This window comes from Geospiza fortis, unplaced genomic scaffold (assembly GCF_000277835.1).
Source record: "Geospiza fortis unplaced genomic scaffold, GeoFor_1.0 scaffold194, whole genome shotgun sequence".
NCBI lineage: Eukaryota > Metazoa > Chordata > Aves > Passeriformes > Thraupidae > Geospiza > Geospiza fortis.
In genome coordinates this window covers 2,286,156-2,307,445 of record NW_005054322.1, presented here as the reverse complement: position 1 = coordinate 2,307,445, position 21,290 = coordinate 2,286,156, and the positions used below count along the sequence as shown (strand labels likewise).

The window sequence follows — 21,290 nt, the reverse complement described above, 5'->3', positions numbered from 1 at the left end:
GGGAATAGATACAGGTGTGTGGAAGAAAACTGGGCTACCAAATCCAAGCCACAGTGGCTGCTGAGAAGTTGTCTTGGAAGCCCATGAGCTTACTTTGAAGGGCTGTCATGAGAGACAGACCTGCACTTGCCTGCGCAGCATGTAGGTAGCAACTTTCTGGTTTTGAAGCTGGTATTTTGTATATTTTGTTCATTAAAAAGTTGAAAGTGATTGCACATTACATGTTGGCAATGTTGTAGAATGAATGTTTTGTGAGCATAGATAAGCTGAATGTGACTTTAGACATACGCTCTGATGCCACTTCTCCACTAATTACATTTACAATTTAGAGCTGTCTGTAAGGTAGAAGAGCCTACTGTGCTGATATTCACTGACAGAAAAAGTTTTCAAATCACCTTACCAGCCAGATGTTCTAAATGAGAATTTAACAGTTGGTCCATAAATCAAGTCAAGCATTTCATCATTGTTCTCTTAGGTGCCTCTTGCATTCAAGCCTGTTTAGCTAAACACATACATTTACTTAAGATGAACTGTAAAAATGACATCTGGAGATCTTTTCTCTGAAAGAAAATGCCAAAGGGTCTTACACAAGGATCAAGCACATTTTATAAACTGTGGCTGGGATTTTGGAATTCAAGCTGAATAAATGTGCTTTCAGCTTTTGAGGGGATCAAGGGCCAGTATTATTTAAATGTTCTTTTTACTTTCATAGCACTCTGCAGGGAATGTGCTCTCACCAAAGAGTTCTTACATTTCTTATTCCATAATGAGTTTCTGTTTTCATGCTTGCCACCTGGGACCCTGACACAGTCCTGGCAGTAGCAGTGTAGTCACACTGGTGGAGCTGGATGTGAAGTGCAGTCCAAAATATTTATTTTAGAGTATACTGCTTTGCAGTAGATTGCCATCAAAGGAGAATCCCAGATAAGAAGTTGATGGGTGGTTTACCTTTTTATCTTTACTCGCATCAGCCATCTCTTTTTCATCCCTCCCCCCCCTTTTTTTTTCTGAGATCTATGAGTTTCTTTTTCTCCTGAAGAGGCTTTTTTTTCCCCTTACCTTTGTTTTTTTCTTAGAAAAATCATTCTAATAAATTGTGGTTTTCTGACCTTCAGAATCAGTGTTACCATGCATTTTAGCTTTGCTGAGTATCAGTTTGGTCACTTTGCTTTTTCACATTCAGTTCACAATATGACAGGGAATTCTGCTGAAATTTAACAAGCCCTAGGGAAAAAGAATCAGTCAAGTGCAGTCAGATTTATAAAGTGGCAGATAAAGTGGGAAGGGTTTTCCATTACTTCTGCCACATTGGGTGTTTTTTTGATGGATGGGCTATGTCTCATCCATCAAATGTGATGAGACAATGGATTTGGAATGACGTCAGCTCATGTTTGGAGGGGTACCGTGACCATGACTGTTCCTGATAACATAAGACCTGTAATCTGGATTTGTTGGAAGAAGTGGAGGCAAAATTATTACACATGAATTCCTGGCCTAGTACCATAGTTATTTTGTGATTTAGTTCTCAGGACCACAACTTGTTTCATAATGTGAGACTGGCATTTAATCTGAGAAACCTGACTGTTTTGAGAATTATACAAGGCAGCATGGAGCTGTTTAATGTTTAAGTGACAACAAAACATAAAGATGTTGGCCATAATTCTATCTGAAGTAGTATACTTTCCTGTGAAGCTCAGACAAGTATGTTCTTGATTTAAATATCTGGAACTACAGTACATGGTGTGAAACATAAATCCTCTCAGTGCTGGAACCCAGAGACCAAAGGAGCCAGTTAAAAACCTCTCTGAACAGCAAATTTACTGGCTGAGTTAAAAGTCCTTACACTAGGCTTAGAAAGGACCTTTCTTAGCCTTGTCCTTCTGTCCCATTTCACTAGTACAAATAAGCTATAAATCTGCCCAAAATGTCAAAGGCCAAAAATTCACTGGCGTGGCAAAGGTGGTTAAGAGCTGGCATTGCGCAGAGCAGAGCACGGGGCCATGGCCCAGGAGCAGCCTTTGTGAAGTACCACAGCCCCACAAAGCTGTCCTGTGGCCCCTTCAGCACAAGGCAAAGGACAAAGCAGTCACTGGCAGTCCCAAGTGCTAAAATCCTCTTCTCTAGGCTCCCCTGAATACAGCTGTAGTACAGCCAAGAACATAACCCACAGAGCTAATCAGTTCAGCTGGTGTGAAAATACCCAAGAAAATCTACTGGCTCAACCAGCCAAACCACATGGGCTGCCTACAGAATTTAAGCCATGCAACCCATGCCAACCAAGCTGATGGTGTGGCCAGTCACTGTCCCTTCTCTCCTCCTTCACCACTATCTCCCTATGTGCCCTTTGCTGGGCCCATTTTAGAACAACAGGGAGAGCTGAGCCTCTTCTGATGGAGAGGAGGGCAAGGGAGGGTGGGTGATATCATCAGCTCTGACACTTTCTCTCTTTCACCCTGGAGTAGATGCAAAATGCTGCCATCATCTGCCTGGCCCTCACTTACTGCTTTAAAAGCTGTTTTCTGCCTCCCTGGTAAAACTGGGGTTAGGTGGGGAGCTAAGAGCTGGTTCAGAGTGGACTAGGATGCATCCTGGTTATGATGTATCTGCTGTAGTTTGAAAAGTTGGTGTCTCTTCAAAGCTCCTGCAGAGTGGATATGTTTCAAGTGAAAGGGTCAGCGAGCAAACAAAGCTAAACTTTCAGAACTTTGCAAAACTCTCCTGGAATTGGCATGAAAGATATTTTTTCCCATAAATGAATAGAGAGACAAGAATAGCAAGACTTGGGGGAAATTCTTCTTGCTGGCATTGTTGTTTTCTGTGTTCTGTTGCTGGAAAAATGACAGGCAGAACGTATGAGGTAAGACCCAATTAGCTGCTCCAGACCTGACAGGCTTTTAGGCTGCTCAGACAATCTTCTGATTTAACCACTATGATCTTAGCAAGTGTCACAAGGTTAGATTTGTCCTCACCAGCTAAGCTGGAAACCTCACAGACTGAAGGCAAAGAAAGTCGAAGGCAACTTTAGGTTTCAAGTTATAAAAAGCTGAAACAAATCATTTCAAGTGTTAACAATAGCTAGACCTTTCTGCTTTAACTCTTTCCTTGCTTGTTGAGCAGAGGCACAAACATAATCCAGGACATTCATGGAAGATGTAATCCTTTGTGATTTCAGCTATTAAAGCCAAAAATAGACCTAGTTTTCAGAGTATGAGCGAATATAATTTTATTCAAAGGCATAATTTGCCTGAATTTCAGGTAGAGTTTAAAGAGAATGGCAAATGTTACTGCTCCAATGCAAAGGCTTTTCAATTCTGAAATATTACATCCTCCCTCAGAAGTCTGGAGGGGCTACAGCTGCTGAGGCACATCAGTTTTTTTTAAATAATGAAATTAAAAAAAAAAACAAGGACTTTTCTCTGGCTCCATTTGTGCAGCAATTGAATTGTTCAGACTAAAATTTTCCAGAGTATTTCAGCCTCAGGCAGATATTCGATGTGTAAAAATTTCAGTCCAAACTGTTAATGATTGGCAAAGCTAAAAGCAACTGACAACAGGGTGTTGTAATAGGAAGTGTCAGACAATTTTAATAATAGATGACCCTGCCTCCTGTTCCATCACTTTGAACACTTTTATTGTCTAAGGTGTGTGATGTATTTCTCTGTGTGGTTTTTGTCTGCATTTCTTTCTCTTTCTTTCTTTCTTTCTTTCTTTCTTTCTTTCTTTCTTTCTTTCTTTCTTTCTTTCTTTCTTTCTTTCTTTCTTTCTTTCTTTCTTTCTTTTTTATTTCTGATAAGATCTTCATTCAGTTAAGTTTTATGTAACATGGAGTTTCATGGGAATAATTCTTTTTGCAGTTAGGAAGAGTTTACACCTACATGCTCTTCATTTATAATCTCTTCATTTATGTCACTAAATGCTTCTCAGTTTTGTATCATGTAACAGTCCACAGTACCTGTCCACCTCCCCCCTCTATAAAATTCATGAGCTTTGTAATGCTCCTACACAACTGCCTCTTCTCCCCGGTGAGCAATCCAAGGCTTTTTCAGCCGTGGTTCCTCTGAGCTACTTTATAATGTTCCTGATGATACTCATTGTCCTGTTTTTGCTGTGCTTTTATGTTCCTTGGAGAGGATGGAGTGAGTAACACAGAGCATGGCATGTCAGGTGAGAGTCTGGGTTTTCTAAGAGGCTTGCAGTAATTTTCCCATACCTATTTTTCTTACCCCTTATGCGGGCTCATCTTTAATTGGCTTCCCTGACGCCTTCAATGCACAGTGCCACACTGCCAGGTGTTTACTGCATGAGCCATTCAGCCTGTCCTCTGCAAAGAGACTAATTTAGCACTGCCATCCTTATGCTCTCCTTTCTTCCTTGTCTTTGTTCCTCTAAAATCCCTTTTATATATAAATATGTATTTTTTCAGGGAATTAGCCCTATGTCTGTTGGATGTTTTGCTGTAATATTAATATCTCTCTTTTCAATACAATTATTAACATTACTTGAAATCACACCACTCAGGTGGAAAGTGTTTGTTAGTTCCTGTTCTTGAATTTCCATCTCTTTGGCCAGCTTCTGACCTGTATCAACATGACAAGACCTTGTCTCTCACCTTATGCCTGCACAGTTTCTTTGACAAAGATTTTGACAAAGATTTTCTTTGACAAAGACTTTGGCAAAGATTTTTTTTTCAGTCTTAAATAATTACCCACTATTTATTGAGCATTGCTCAATTATGCTGCATTTATTGTACACAGAATTTCAAATACAACTACACCTTTATCCCCAACACATTTGCATGCTGCACTCGTCTTTATGTTATTTTTATATTAATTCACTACCAGAGATTGTAGTTGTACACCTTGTAAAACAAGACTTAACAAAGCCAGTGAAGGAGGTTTGGGTTGGGGTTTCTTTTTCATATTTGAAAAAATATGCTAAGGATATATTAAGAACAATACTATCATATATCCTTGAACTGACAACCAACACTCTGCCAATTTTCATCTTGGAACTTACTTTACAGTTGACTTACAAACATCTGAAAAAAAAATTTGATAAAGCTATTGACAGAACCCTGGCTGTGGAAATGTATAGGGTGGGGCAAAAGAAGCATCTTAATGTAGGTAACATATTCTAGCTCACAATTGTTACAAAGAAATTCATTTTCACTAAAAAATGGGATACAGAATAATTATAATTTGAAGGAAAATCTGTCTTTGTCTATGTCTGACATAATTTTGCTTTATTTAAATTTGTAAAAATAATAGATACTTCTTCAAATAATGAACATATCTTCTGTTCTTGGTGTTTGTCTACCTTGCTTGTCATTATTGTTAAAGACTCTCACATGTAGAGATTCTGATGGTAAATTGTAAATACGAAGAAGGGCAACTTCATTTCTGAATGGTGGGGTTGATTGTGTGTGAGTGTGAAATTGCTATACACTTAGTTCACTGCTCTGCAATATTAGCAGCTGAACCTTCAGTGCAGGCTGCCAGAAATTACAGAAGAAATTTTCTAGCAGCAAGAATTTTAAATCACAAGTTTTGCACAAACCACTAACATAATCTAAATTAAAATGTGTTATGCACAGGAGATACAAAACCTGGATTTTTCCTTAATGAATAAAAGTTCAGCTAATTCTATGCACGCCATCTCATTCTGCTTTCTCTAGTATGCTGTTCATTTTTAAAAGTTCCTGATTTCTTTTCAGACAAGATTTTTTCCTGTTAAACTAAGTAATGAAATATGACATTGTAAAAATGTTGCTAAGACTTCTACTTCTTAAAGTGAAATATCACCCTTTTTTCTTTTTTTTTACTCACAAAACCAGACAAAAGCAATGCCTGTATGTTAAGCTATTTTGGAGGTACAGAGATGCAAGTTCTCTTGGGGAGATTCCTTCTTCCTCCTGTAATAATTTCTCATCTTTTTAGTCCCTTTTTTGACGAAGAACATGCTGAGAGGTTTGTGTCTGTTAGAAAATAAAAGCTACGTCATAATAAATGCCTTGACAAGACATAAGAGCTTTATACAAATGTTTCAAGATGATTTTTTGGTTGTTTTTTCTTTCTGCTTGATTTGGAAGTTTCTTATTTACTCATCTTATTTTTACCTGTTTTCCAGAGGACTCTAGGCAATGCTGTGATTGAGCTAAGCTAATGGTTGACCAGAGAGCCCCAGCTGTTTTATATTTGGCCTGGTGTTCTCCACATGCTCAGTGCCAGTTTATTATTAGTTGAGGCATCCATTTCCCCTTGCTGTGAGAGGCAGGAGAGATGGAAGGAGTCACTGGGGGCCAGAAGCATTAACCTAGTTCTGTGCACTGCCCTGCACAGGTCCCAGAGCATCTTCAAAGAACCTCAGGGAGATTTCACCCATTCCAGCTGGCTGCCCCTGGGCTATTTGCCAAAATCAAGGTTTATTAGTCTGCACCGTTCCATTGATAATGGCTCCGGTACTGAGGCCCTGGGGAGGGAGGCTACAGAGCAGCTGGCCATTCTGGCATCTCTAGCTGCTGCTGACCTTCCTTGTACTAGAGAAATGCCCAGATGGTGGAAAGAAGGGTTTTCTGCTCTGAGGGATATACAGAAGGAATGGAGATGAACTGAAAAATGTATTCATAATGTTGTAATTATTGTACTTGTGTTGGAAAACTTTATGGTTGTGACCCAGATGTCAAAACACACAGAAATTTCTGTCTAAGTCTGCTAAAAGGCTGAGGTAACAGCTTTCAGACATATGGACTACCCTTACCTACCTTAGCATGATGCACATTCTCCTGACACTGGTTTAATGTCAAGGCTCTTCTTAACTGGTCAATGGGATAATTACTGTACTCAAATAGATAAAGAGGAATTGCTTTATTATGAAGTTAGGGGCGTCCCATTTGGGATTTCTCTACCAGCCATGGAGAGTACTCCAGTTACCACCATTGCTGGCCATTGGGCCATTGAAGCTGGCTGCCTAAAACAAGCCCTTCAGAGAGCTGAGAGGGCCCTTGTGCTTAGATCATCAAGATCTACAAACAGTCATTGAATCATTGTATTCACAAATGGAAGGGAATTTGAAACATAGTCCTGAATTGCAATGAATGCATCAGAAAATTTTCAAACACTGTGAAATTTGAGAAGTGGGGAGGTGGCCAAAGGGAGCCTTCACTAAGAGATGTTTCAAAAACTATAATTCTAAATATTTTCAGCTCAAGCCCAATACTACATTCATGAGCTTAGAAGCAATGATAACCTGTGGAAGTTTATAGTATTTCTTTATTTAATATTTTTCACTTATTTATTTGTGTTTGAGAACATGGGTAAAATCATAGGTTTAACAATGAAAAAGATAAAAAACCCCTCTCCTGTTTGATAAGCAACATACTCTGTTTTTGTCTAGCAGACTTTATTACCTTCCCCTCTGGCAGGTCTCTAGCTAAAAACTGAGGGTGTTGCAAATCATTCAAAGATGAGGGTGTTGTGGATTATGCAGAGCTTCAGAAAGGAGGTTGACTGAGAATTGTTAATAAATTCCATGGTCTTTTTTGCCCTTCTTCCTCTTTTGAATGCAGAAGTACTTTGGACAGTAGTTTCCATTCGCTTGGTTTGTACAACTTTCATCCCATCCTCAACACAAAGTGCTTGGTCTTGGGTCTGATTTTGCATCCTCTGCCATCTCTGTCTTTGTGCAAGCTCCCTTGTCACCATAGATCACTCTTCCTCCCCACATGGCTCCCCAGTGCTGAGGCCATACCTGGCTGTGACCCCTGTGAATTCCCAAATCCTTCTGGTCTGAAGGGACCCATGCTGCCCATGGCCCGAGCCAGCCCTTAGCTACCGTACCTGCTTAAGGGAGGTAAAAGAATGTAAAGTAAGGCACCTGCTTATGTAAAGATAAATGGTTTCTCATGTTCCTGAAGAGCTGTAGTCACCAACACTCTATGTTTGCAGTGAGACCTAAGCACGTAGGAGTGTTTTCAGGTTGCTGAGGTGCTAGGTGGCTTTTATAGCAAAAATCCAGCCAAAATAGCTTCGTCATAGTGCATTGGAGTTTAATTAAGATAACTATTTCTACAGACACTCAGGAGCATTACTTGCTGCTCTCAACTCTGGATTCTTTTCAGATCATGTTTTATGTAGCATAGTATTCTCAAGATAGGATTCTTGGTTAATTCTTAACCAATAAACAGTTTATTAATTCACCAAGTACCACTCTATTACTTACTCAACAGTTAGCTAATCAAATTTAAATCCAACATGTATTCTGCTCATGCACAGAGCATTCAAATATTGTCCTACAAGTTACTGCCATAAACTGTATGGAGGTCAAACAGTTCTAGTGGAGGATAATGCAAAATATCAAGATTCCTTACTACATTCATATACAGACAGCAAATCTTTACTATATCTAGTATACTTAACCTTCTTCTAGTACTCAGGGTGTTAAAGGTACTGTAGATTTAAGAGTTTTGACACCGTTATTTAAATGATTTAGCATAAAAGAGACTAGGAAAATAGTAGCAGGAATAATAATTTAAAATTGTAGCTTAAATCTCTATTTTGGCTGTTTGCTCAGACTTTTAAAAGAGAAGCATGCATGTAGAATAACTTGGTTAAAAGTTTGAAATATCGTAGTCAGGATTTTCCAGCTGATTTCACAGGAAACTTTCTGTCATCTCTTGTAATGACACCAAAAGAAATACGTCCCATGCAATAAAGCTCATTGGTATATTCATCCAAAAAATAAACCTGGAGGAGGCACAAAACTTCCTCTTCTTTAGAAAGCCCCTGAACAGCAGAGTGAGAGTTGGAAGTTGGGAGAAAATTATATGGAAGTGTCACTTCAGAATCGTTCTGTTCTGGTACTGAACAGAATCAGGGATTTGCTGTTGGAGGCAGGTGTCTGAACTAGAGGGCTGGAAGGACCGTTCAGTCTGTCAGAGCACAGTTTTTTGTTGTGTTTCTGCAAGAACTTGACTGTGCAGCTGATACACCTTTCTGGGTTGTACAGCTTCTTTCCAGTTTTGGCAAGGCTGTTGTTACTCCCGTGACCCTGGAAATGCAAGGAGAGTGTTTGTATGCATTCCACAGATTCAAGAATCCACACAGTAACTCCAGCTTAATAGCCAGAACTTCTTTCATGATTCATGAGAAAAATGAGTCCCTTTTATTTTCATTTGGAAAATATCCAATGGAATGTCCGAATTTCTTTTTTTTTTTCACCCATTTTCTCTGAGGTCAGATTAATAACCAGAAGATGGTATTTTACCATCTTTTACACACTGAAAGCTTTTTATGTTTCATTAATTATTAGGATCATATTTCAGTATTAACATAGCTTGGGAATTGAAATTTTTCCTATTTCTCCAATTTCTTTTCAGTATTCATTTACATCTTAGGAGCTTGTATCTTCCAATAAACTTTTTTTTTTCTTTTTGTGCCTGTACAATTCCTCTCAAATTTCTGGAATACAGCACTTTCCTAGACATCAAGCAAGAAAAAAAAATCCATTAACAGTTCCTAGGCTGTGTAATCATGTTTTATTTACTTCTTTTCTCATCTTCTAGGACTTTGAAGTGAAAGGTGATCTTGTTTTCAAGGAACATGGTGACATTTTATTTTAGGAAGAGGTTCATTTGGCAAACAGACTGAACAGCGTCCATTGGAGCCTAGAGAGGCTACTTAGTTTGGCTGAGGCTAACCTTACTAAATAGCCCATTGCAATGAGCATAAAATTGAAGAAATTGAGGGAAAAAATCTCAGAACAGGGGAGGATTGTCCTAAGCAGCAAATAGTGAGCACACAAAGACTTTTGAAAGTCAGGAAATAGCAGCTGTGCACATTTTACAGCATGTAGACAATGTATTACATTGCATCTTGCATATTGGCCAGCCCCATATTTTTGCAGCTCAGGAGCCATTAACTGGGGACCAGGTGGCACTGTGCACAATTTGCATTTTTTGTTATTTTCTTCACAATGGACTTGTGACTGACCTCAAGCAATGAAGTGATTTATTGGTGAAAATGTGGAAGAAGCCCATTATTCCTATTCTGTGGAAAGGTTCTGAAGCAGCAGACTTTGGGAAGGTCAGTACTCTGGATGTTGCGAGGTGCTATAAACTCATGAATCCTTCAAAATCCTGGCACGGGTCAAAAGAGCCTGTGGATAAGGTATGGACAGAGACAGTCCAGACAATATTGTTGTCTTTTCTGGAAGAGGAGCTGATTGTGGATGGAGACTAAGATTAGTCACTTTTTTCTGGCTTAGCTTCTTACACATGCAGCTGTCAGGCATTACAAACTGACAAGCCATCATCAGATTCCCTCAACATTAAGCCCTGAGTTTTCCAGATCACTCTAGGGCTTGTCTGTCAGGTATTTTTTTGCAGACATGTTCTAAGATGAAATTAAATAGATTTACCATGGACAGGTAGTGCCTGAAACCCCTCTGAGGTAAAAATGGCACTGGTGGCTATCCACAAGCAGAAACAGTATTAGAAATAACAATAACATTGTAGATTTCTTAACACGACAGGGTTGAAATTGCATCTTTGGAAGAGAGTGGCATCCATTGTGGTAACGCTTTGTTGTATTATTATTATTTGTTATTCTCTCCTATTATTTGCATTGCATTAGAAGCTCTAAACAAGATTGAGGTCCTGTTGTGCCAAGCGCTGCAGCAATAAAGGATGAACCAGGATTCACCCCGTGATTTGCTTGTGAAAAGAGAAGGTGGTTTTCTTTAATTTAGTCTTTGTCATGTATATTGCTCTAAATATAGTGTTTGTCAAGTGATTTTTGTGGGCAGGGATCAAGAGGAGTACAGATTTGCTTTTAGTGTTTTCAGCTACAGCATAACTAGCTCTGAAGAACAGCATCTAAAGTTTTGGGATTGTCTGCTGTAAACTATTCTTCTGTGCAGACACTGTTCTTTCTTCAAAAAAGCAAGTACAATAATACAGCCCTAAAGCTTTGTCAGTGATACATGTCTCATAGATCCAATTTTCAAGTGCCAAGTGTTTTGATGATGCTACAAGGGCTTTGTTTATGAAGTGGGTCTGGCAGACACTGTAGAGTTCACATAAATTATAACTTCATTGATTATTAATGAGAAACATTCATCTGGATTCCCCCTCACCCTCTGTTTTGTCAAAACTCCCTTAGAGACTTGCATTTGCTACAGACCAGGCTCTGTTTCACAGAATGTAGCTCTTGCTGAGTGGTGTTAACAGGGATCCCCTGGCCAACTGAGGAAGCCAGAGGTCAAGAAGCTGATTTCTTGGCCCTTCTCAACTCACTCCTTTCCACTCCTCCAAACACACACCTTCACATGTGCACACACACACACACACAAACACAACCACAAACAGAAACATTGATCCTGCACCCCTTACTCCTGTTCCTGCAGGAGTCCTGTGCTCATGTGGTCCTTCCTTGGTTGTGTTCCTGCAGCATCTCTGTAAGGGCATCTGCCCACGTCTTCAGCACTCAGTTCTTCAACAACTAAGGACTAGAAGAGCACCTACAAAGACATCTCTGTCCTTACACTTAACCTGCTCATGATTTTAAAAGGGGCCAAAATCAGAGGCTCCGTATCCATATTCCTTTGCAGCAGTTCCACAGAGACAAAGGTCACTTTGTCAAACACATGGCAAACTATAAAAGCAGAAATTAAATCTGGAATCTTGTGGATAAGTTAAATAAGGGATTCATGATTTCTCAGGATGGAAGATCTAGAAGGTGCACCTGGAACTGCCAAATACCTTGTTTCAGCAAAGAAAAGGAAGCACAATTCCCAACTCAGTTGCTGTTCACTAGCACACTGTGAAAGCCACAGATACAAAGCTGTTCCAATGGATTCAAAATGTAGGTAGGTACATAGCAGGATTTAGTAAAAAGGTATAAATCATGTGCCTGCTAGAAAGCATTGTTCAGTTATGACCTCCTCACTGAAAATATGTAAGCACTCGGTGTACATTAGCTAAGAATATTTTGGTCTTTGCCTCCTTATTTCTTATTCTGGTGCCCCAGGCTTCTGCTACTGGCCACAGTCAGACGGTCCTTGCTCTAAGACAGGATGATAATGGCTAAACTGGTCAAATGGAGGAGCTGTCAGATGTTTTTACCCCACCTTTGTTTATTACTATGTGCCTAGAAGTTTACCAGACAATCCAGCATCTGTTTTAGAGACAGACAAGTCTAAACTGGTCAAGGAAATGTATTCAAAGATGCTGATGAGAGAAGCCCTAAATATTGACCAAACGAGTCACGTCCACCAAAAGCTTTGTGAAACCCAGAAGATGTTAGGAATTGAGGGAAAACAGTGATCCAGCCTTGATCTCTGGCTGGCAGCTGAATATTCATTCTTAATTGCTCCTAGGGAAAAGATTAGATTGTGATGATAATAAAGGCACTGGCAGACTGCTGAGTTTTGAGGGAGAATTTTAGATAAAAATACAAGTTTTTAGAGTAACTCTTCCTTACTCTAAAAAGGCACTTTCTTTATTTCAAATAAAAAAATAGGAACCATTTATTTTCTAGTGTCAGTTTATATGTTTATGTACACATATATGTATGTATGTATGTATATATGTATTTGTTATTAGGGAAGCAGATTGTCTGTTAGATGTGCTCTTTTTCAGGAAAATTTTAATTTCAACTTTTAGAAATCAATTCAATATTCAGTCTCAAAATACTCAGCAATGATGTTTCTGAAGTGCACAATCAAATATCTGGTCTCCAGATTTTTTTTTTCCTCCACAGAAAACAAACTTTGAGAAGCATCTTAATACATTTACTGCCAGCTTCTGCCAGGATTGTCCTAGTGCTTTCAGTTCATGTTGGCATTCCCTAGCAGAAAACAGACTATTTTTGTAGGTGTAAAATTATCACTCCCAGGCCATGGGAACCATTTCAGCATTTATTATTTTTGTTAGTTGCTTTGTGCTCAGATCATTGTTTTTGTTGCTCACCCTTTCTCTGTGTGTTTGACCAGGATGTCTGAGCCACATGGCTGATGATGTGTCCATGGTGGAAACCTTCCATGTTTGTGCTCACAAACCCCTGTTTGGTGGATGTTCTTGTGCATCCAACAGAAATACACCTTGGCAGCTGTCATGAAACTCCACAGAAACAATTGGCAGTTGCAGGCAAAAACAGAAAAGAAAATAAAAAACACACCCAAGGGCTAATATTATGAATCGTAGAGGGGACTATACCCTTAAAAAGTGATTTTGAGCAGATCAATACCTTGTGGCAGGGGCTGGTGGAAATGTGGTGGTAACTTAGTATTGGCAATGGAGTGCAATACCCAAAAGCAGAGCTGGCAGGAATAAAAATCCTTGTTACCTGAGCACAGCAATAATGTGGCAAAAACATAAGGTGATTCAGACAGTAACCATTGCCAAAGAAGGAAAGGAGGATGGCTCTACAAGATTGTGTGGCAATTTTTATGGAAAACAAAGTTGTTCCTGCCCTTCCAAAATGGACCCTAATAAAAGCAATTGTTTTACACTACTTACTGTGTTAGAATCTAGTTTTCATCAAAGGAATTTTATTGTTCTTCTGTTTTTTTTCAGATTCAGAGATTTCCTGTGAATTGTTTTGTTCTTTTATTCCCCTTGAAAGAAAAAGAAGCTTTAAAAACTACTCCACGTATTCAAGGTTTTTCTTATTGTCTCTCTGACTGCCAATTCCAAATATTTGCTTTCCAGAGGTTTTTATTGTTCACCACCATGCCAATTTCTTATCAGATGAAACAGGAATTTAGCTTGCTTTGCCAAATTTAGGCCTCTCCATTTCAAAATATTCTCTCTTCAAAATATTGATGTTAATACTTTTATTTTCCTATACAAATGTGTGAATGTTCAAGCCTTTTGCACAGTATCCACATGTGCTTTTCCATTCTTGAAGTTCTTTATGATCTCTGTTTACTTTCCATTTTAATGATTTCATTTATTAATTCTTTATTAACATTTTTAAATGAAAATTTTGTCTCTTCTTCTAGATTGTTTTTATAATTTATAAACCCTTATCTAACTGCATAAATATAAATAGATCCCTTTAAAAAATGCCATGATTACTAAAAACATAAATATTGCTTTTTTAAATCTTCAGGTGCATTGCTTATAAATGTAATATATCCTTTGGTTTGGTGTAACATATTAAAGTCTACAGTATCTTAATAATCATATCTTTAAGGGGATCTGTTAAAAAAAATCATACGTGGGCAGGACTGATTCCTATTTTTTGAAATCCTTGCATAACTGTTATCATTTTCTTTCATGCTGAAGACCAACAATCTCACCAGTTAGTTCAACAGGAGTTGCCTCCAGTGCTAAGTTTGGTGTCCTGGCCCTGCTCCAGATAGGCATTTTGCCAGGACGTGGAGCAGACTGCAGTGGTGGTGCTGATGGATGATCATCCCTTGTTTCTAGACAAGAGCTATATATCCAACTTCTATTATTGCACCACTCAATAGCATTAATATAGTTAAACTTGGGATTCTTCTAGATCCTATCACAGATGTGGCAAATTTATTGACTTTATTTTCCGGTGACTTTATCATTCTTTTTTTCTCTGCACCTCAGAGTCCAGACCAGTATTTCCTCAGGCCACCCCATCTATAGTGTCTTGTCACAGTTTGTCAGCAATATCCAGGTGGCATGCATCAGCTTCTCTGGAGATGCAAGCACCACTAGTCTCTTCTGGTTTCCAAACAAGAGCTTCACTCTTTAGAAATCCATCTGGATTTTCCATCACTGCTGTGCATAATAATAGTTTTTAGTTTTCAGAGAATGATTTTCTTTTCCGGGATGTTTGAGAGTTGGTGCCTATTCATCCTCTCAGTGCTCATGCTATGGATGAAAGCATTTCATTCTCAGTTTAACACACTGGGAAAATGAAGCAACTGATTCAAGAGGACAGAGAATTTAAACCTGGTCAGGGTTAATATCTGTTCGTGCCTTCAGTAGTCTTGCTATTGACCTTAGCAGGGCTTGGATTAGTGCCTGCAAGATGTGGAATTAGATTTCAAGAATTATTGACTGAGTCCTCTTCAGTATACCTCAGCACAATCAAATTCTGAAGGCACAGAGTCCCAGCACTCCTAGAAGGACATTCCATGAGTGTTGGACTGGACCCCAGCACTTTGCTCATGCTCCTGTAGATTGATTCTAGTTGTAAAAGAAACTGATGACAAAGCCATGTACTTATTTAACACAGGCAAAGTTGCTTACAAAGTCACATCTACTTGGATGTGCCAGGAATTAGTGGCAAATAATTTTCTTCTGCTTAGTTCACAAACCTATTCTGATTAGAATGCAGCCTAAAAGCTCTCCTCCCCATGCCCAGATTCGCCGTGTTTGTGGACATGAGCTTCCCTGTGGCCATCTCCCTTAGATTTGTTTTTCTCTGTGTCTGCAACACTGCCAAAGGAAAATTGGAGAGCTGTACCTTATTGAAACCTGCCGTCTTTGCTCTGGGTGAGAACATGTGCCTGTGGTTTGGGCAGAGTTTGCTGTTATGTCATGTCACTAGCCCTGGAGAAAAGCTGAAATGTATCTGGTGGATGTCTTAAGGACAGAACAGCGAAAGCTAAATACACCTTGTGGTAGCACTTGTCAGATGATGACCTTTTTCCTTGGCTGTGACATGGGGCCTGAAAGGTACTTATGGGACAGGGAGAACTTGGCCTTCTGTCCATCATCTTGTGCCTGTGCTTCAGAATGCTGCAGCTCTAGTGTGGATATTGGATTCAATATGAAATTTCATATCTGGCTGAGACTGTAGCAGACCCTACACTTGTCCATAGGGATGGACAAAATGCCTCATTTGGTATCTCCTGATGCAAGGGGAGGACTGGTATGGTGCAGTGTGCTAGCATGGTGTGCTACCGTGGTGACCTGCTTTGCATGCCACTGAGCTCTGTGGGATGTTTTAGCAGGGAGTAACAAAAATGGAGGTCCACCCACAGCCAGAGAGTGCTGCACAGGGTGGTCTTCTGTGACTGTCAGAAGCTTGGTTTGTAAAACTGAGATTAAGATTATTAGCATAGCCTAAGGACTCCTTTGAATTATGTGTTGCCCTTTCACCTCTAACTTAATTTCCCAGCATTCACCATGAATATTTAATATATGGCCTCCACTGCATCTTGCAGAATAAACGACAGCCTCCAAGTTTCAAAGCTAAATCTGAAAAGCATAGCATATACATCGATACTGGGAAAAAAAAGCATCACACCCAGAGCAAATCCTTTTTCAAAACCCACTTATTAAAAAAGTAATGTAATATCATGACTTTTCATTAATACTAGTCTTCACTAAGCCTAAAGCAAATCCTTGCTTACTGTGCACTTGCTATGCTTGTTGTACAGGACTGCCTGAAGGTGGTGAAGGCTCACAGTCAGTGCGTGAAGAACAGGGAGCGTGCGGCTGAGACAGATATGAGCTCCTTTAGAGTAGTTCTCAGTTCTCAGTTGTCCTTCCTGGAGAATATGATTATAGATGTTTCACAGGAATAATAATGCTAATTTTCAGCCTCCACGGAGCGTTTTACACCTGCAAAGTGCTATAAAAATGTGAGCTAATACTCGCCAGTAAGTGAGTATTGCTGTGCCTATTTTGTAGATGCAGATATGAAGATACAGAAAGGTCAGAGGCCTGACCCAGGGCCACATAGCTTCTCAGCAGCAGATTTAGGATGAAGAAACTGGTGTCTCTCTGGTCACGTTTCATTAATCATGCTGCCTTTTCAAAATTAGCTCAAAGCTCATATATACACACACAAACACATATATATATATGTATGTATGTATGTATGTATGTATGTATGTATGTATGTAAGTGAACAATGCTTGAGAAGGAGTTATTTCCCTGTTCCCTCTTTGCTTCTTCAAAATAAACAAGCTCCTGAGCTACCAAACCCCATGTTTACACGTATCATTAAATACTTTCCAGTTGCTAGCCAGAAAACTCAGCAGAAAATCTGTAGAACACCAAAGTAACTCTCTTCTTTTAAATAATTGATGATGCCAAATAGCAGCAGTGTTATGCCAACAAAGAGATCGGTCTCTCAAAATATTTTATTCATTTTGCCTCAAGAAACCCAAAGCCTTGTTTTTAGCGAAAGTGAATTTCAGAAGTTGGCTCTCGGTTCCTCTGAAACATCTGCTTATTACAATTCTTGGTGTTAAAGCACTGGTGCTCCCCGGTAAATCTTTCAGCTTTAAGTAATACGTATGGAAGTCTTGGCAAGGAGATCAGGAAGGAGAAAGAGAAATGCTTGCCAAATATTCATCTTACTTTATGAGGCTGTAGTGGTGTATGTTAATAGTACATGTGTTGAGGTGAATCTACTAATCCGATTAAATAACAGGACAAGAAGGAATTAATTCCAAGGTTCAAAAAGACTCCATTCTCTGCAGCTGTAAATTTATATTCCTGGGTAAAATGGTTAGAAGTCTTGGCTAACTAGACATCTATAAAGCAGCCAGAAATGGATCTTTCTCCTGTATTGTTTGTAAATCAAGGTCACTTATGTGAGAAGGCTATGTTGTAATAAATCTGTCTGACAATTAGTTGGAGAGGACATATCAATGTTAAATTATATTCTTTTTATGCTTTCGGCAGAAAGCAATGTAAACACCACAGTAGCATTATGAAAAGAAAATTGCATTCCAGATAATAACAGATATTCATGGTGCATGGTTTTACACATTAATGTGCTACATTTTACTCAGTCATGTTAATATTTTAGATTATGTAACATTCCCTTCTTTATGCGTAGTTTATTTTTTTCACTGAGAATGCAGCTCACTCCTCCTCATCCCCCTCCTCCTCTTCCTTTCCCTTTCTCTCTTCTTCTCCCTCTCTTCTCCCTATTTCTCTGCCTTTTCCATTTTTCAATTTTTCCATTTTTCTTTTTCCCCTTGTCCTAATTCTCACAGTGATGCTTGTGAAACAAACAAGAACAATGGACTTAGAGGGAAAGTGTCCATACAAGAAAATTTTAACCGGTAGTTTCAAGATTTATAAGCCAGGATTTTATGTTCTATGCTTACAGATTCAATCTGTGTACCAGGCTTTGATCCGAGCCTTAGCATGATGACTGGAATCACTCCAATTAACCCAATGATACCAGGCATGGGATTAGTGCCGCCACCACCACCAACAGATGTGCCTGTAGTCAAAGAAATAATTCACTGCAAAAGCTGCACACGCTTTCCTCCAAACCCAAGTAAGTGCATCTGAAGAAAGAATGTTACTTTCCTAAATACATTGCATGAATATTTTTGTCTAATAACATTATGCTTTATAATTACAGACATGTGTGGTCTTTCCTTCTAAGGTCTATTCTGTGTGTAAAGCAGGTATGGTATAAGTGCATCCTTATTCACCTCTGTAAGGTCACATAAAAATCTGTGAAGCTTGTACAAAAAAGAAAAATACTTCAAGAAAAGTAACACAGCCTAAAGATCTACAGTTCTCATAGTATATACCTGTTTTTCCTGTAGATCAGGATGTCACAAAACATAAAGGTTATATGGTGCTGTTCATCTCTGCACTCCTCTTCAAGTGTCTGTGAAATGAAAACATTGAGCAAATATTCAGGTGTTCTGGATTTGCAGTGCATCCAGATCACAGTTTAATCAAACTGGTTATGTATGTGAATATGTATGTATGTATGTATGTGTATATATATATATATATATACACACTCTAAGGTTGCAACCTCCTTTTCTGTGTTAAAGGGCCAAAAAAAAAGTAATATTACTGATATTCATTCTTAGAGAATTACTTTCACTGTGTATAAACAAGGTGAAGTATCATGATAGCTTTTATTTTTTATATGGCTTTCAAAAATTTAATAGTTTTTCCGATATGTGTGTATAAATTCTCTCTCCCTATATCCATGAAGGTAGCATTTTTAGCTACTCCACCTCATGAGTACTTGTAAACAATGAGGTTATCCTTCCTCTGTGCTGCCGTCTGCTCCATTATCTGGCAACAAGACAAAACAGATAACCGGCAGAGTGTTTTCATCATGCTGTCACTTTGTTGTGTTTCCCACTTTGTTTTTCTGTTTGCTCTGCTCCTGTACTCTGAGACAGAAATGAAATTATGCTAATACCAGGGAAAGGTGTCCAGTCCAAGTACACAGGGTGTACACAGCATGGGCTTGCTCACAGCCCACACACATGGTGAGCATGGCGAGTGATGGGTATGAGCCAGAGATGGTGCAGTTCAGGCTTTGAATGCACTGCACTAGAGTCTGGGATCTGTGCTCAGGATCCAATCAGTTGCAGAAGCTCCTCTGCTTTGGAACAGAATATTTTTCTGGATTTTGTGTGGCCATGGGGGGAAGAGAAAAACCCTTTTAGGCCACACTCTGTCCTGGCGAACAACCTGCAGTGGCAGGAATAACTGTTTGAAGTACCACCTGAAGCTTGAAAAGGTTTAGATTCAAGTAATCAATTTTGGATAATCTCTGCAATATTCAATTGTTTTGCTTGTCCCTCTCTTCTGCCTCTATACTATGTCAGGTAACTGTTGCTGCCCAGAACTGATTAAAGGGATGAGTAGAGCCAATGGATCAAAAGACAAATTTTGTATTCCAATGTAATTTCTGTTTTGACTTAGATCTTCCACCACCTTCAACAAGAGAGAGACCTCCTGGGTGTAAAACAGTGTTTGTTGGAGGATTACCAGAAAACGCAACGGAGGAAATTATTCAGGAAGTCTTTGAGCAGTGTGGAGATATAACAGCAATTCGGAAAAGCAAGAAGAATTTTTGTCACATCCGTTTTGCAGAGGAGTTCATGGTTGATAAAGCCATTTACCTTTCTGGTACTTCACATTTTTTAATGGATTTTCCTTGCTGCTCTTTTGTATTTTGTGATGCTAATGCTTGCTTGTTTTCTTAGCTTTTGTCTCAGCAAGTCTTTCTTGAACCCAGTGGCTGGAGCGTGAAGTGGCAAGGGGCAATTCTGTTATTTCTCCTTTGTCTGCCAAGACTCATGCATGGTGTTGTATGTTACTTACCTGGGAGCAATTTCCTGCCATCCCACAACAATGCAACAGATCCTGAAATTCACTACAGAACAATCTTATTTTCGATTTACACAGGTTTATATAGTTTTGCTCACAGGTTGTGGAAAGAGGAGGGCACCAGGCCAGGAACTCTGCTGTTTTCCAGTGCCAATTTTTCTGATAGGCTGGCAATTTCACTGGCATATTTTTATAGATTTGTGGTGCAGCCTGAATAAAGTCTGTCTTTATGCATGCATGTATTCAGCTACTGCATGGGTTAGATTCTGAGCCCCATCTGTAGGCTACGTCTGTTGCCTCCCATGACAATGAACACTGCAGAAATTACAGGGTGTAAAATTTCAGAATCTCTTCATTTTCCAACAAAGGAACAGACAAAAAAAAAACCCGAAACAAAACAAAAAACCAAGGAAACAACCCCCTCCTCCCCCAGACTCTAATTCACTGGGGAAAAAATTAAGAAAAAAAAAAGATGAAAAACAATTCTGCTTTCACATTTTTTGGCTTCTGTGACTGTCAGTGTCCTCTTAAGGTTAATTTTCATCATTTGAGGATTGACTTGCTAAACAAGTCCTTTTTCACCTTACTAAGTTGGCTCACGTGCACTGTACATATTTGTCTGCACTCCACAGGCTGGTTCATCCATCTTTCTGGGTCCTGGTGAGACTCAAAAGCACTGTTTTGACTGACAATTGTAGTGTAACACTTTCAACCCATATACAATGCGTTCTTGAATAAACAAGGTCCAGGGAGCGCTCCTTGGCCAAGACAAGCTGGCACAGACTGGCTTGCTTACACAAGCTCTGTGTTAGGTGACCTCAAAGCACCTACTGGGACCTTTGAGCCTGGGAGAGAGTTAACAACCCAGGACTCTTCTCTGAGCTCCCACCCTGACCATCTTCTGTTTAGCAATAAGGACAGAACCTCAACATCCTGTAGGTGTCCCTTGAAAGCTCCCCCAGCTGGAAACAAGCTGTCTCTCAAATCACTGTCAACTATATAGAAAGAAAGAGAGAGAGAAAGAGAAATAGAGAAAGAAAGAGAGAGAGAGAGAGAGAGAAAGGGAAGGAAAGGGAAGGAAAGGGAAGGAAAGGGAAGGAAAGGGAAGGAAAGGGAAGGAAAGGGAAGGAAAGGGAAGGAAAGGGAAGGAAAGGGAAGGAAAGGGAAGGAAGGAAGGAAGGAAGGAAGGAAGGAAGGAAGGAAGGAAGGAAGGAAGGAAGGAAGGAAGGAAGGAAGGAAGGAAGGAAGGAAG

The 21,290-nt window shown here is 39.4% G+C and overlaps 1 protein-coding gene across 2 annotated transcripts in view; it reads left to right on the top strand.

Annotated features, from left to right (window-relative positions):
* ENOX1 (ecto-NOX disulfide-thiol exchanger 1) overlaps positions 1-21,290 on the top strand; it is a 285,547-nt gene that overhangs the window by 165,827 nt on the left and 98,430 nt on the right. For both annotated transcript variants that reach the window (XM_031056831.1, XM_031056830.1), the window contains 2 exons: positions 18,054-18,227; positions 19,631-19,837. In XM_031056831.1, coding sequence (XP_030912691.1) covers positions 18,054-18,227; positions 19,631-19,837 — 381 coding nt within the window. The remainder of the gene's footprint in view (positions 1-18,053; positions 18,228-19,630; positions 19,838-21,290) is intronic.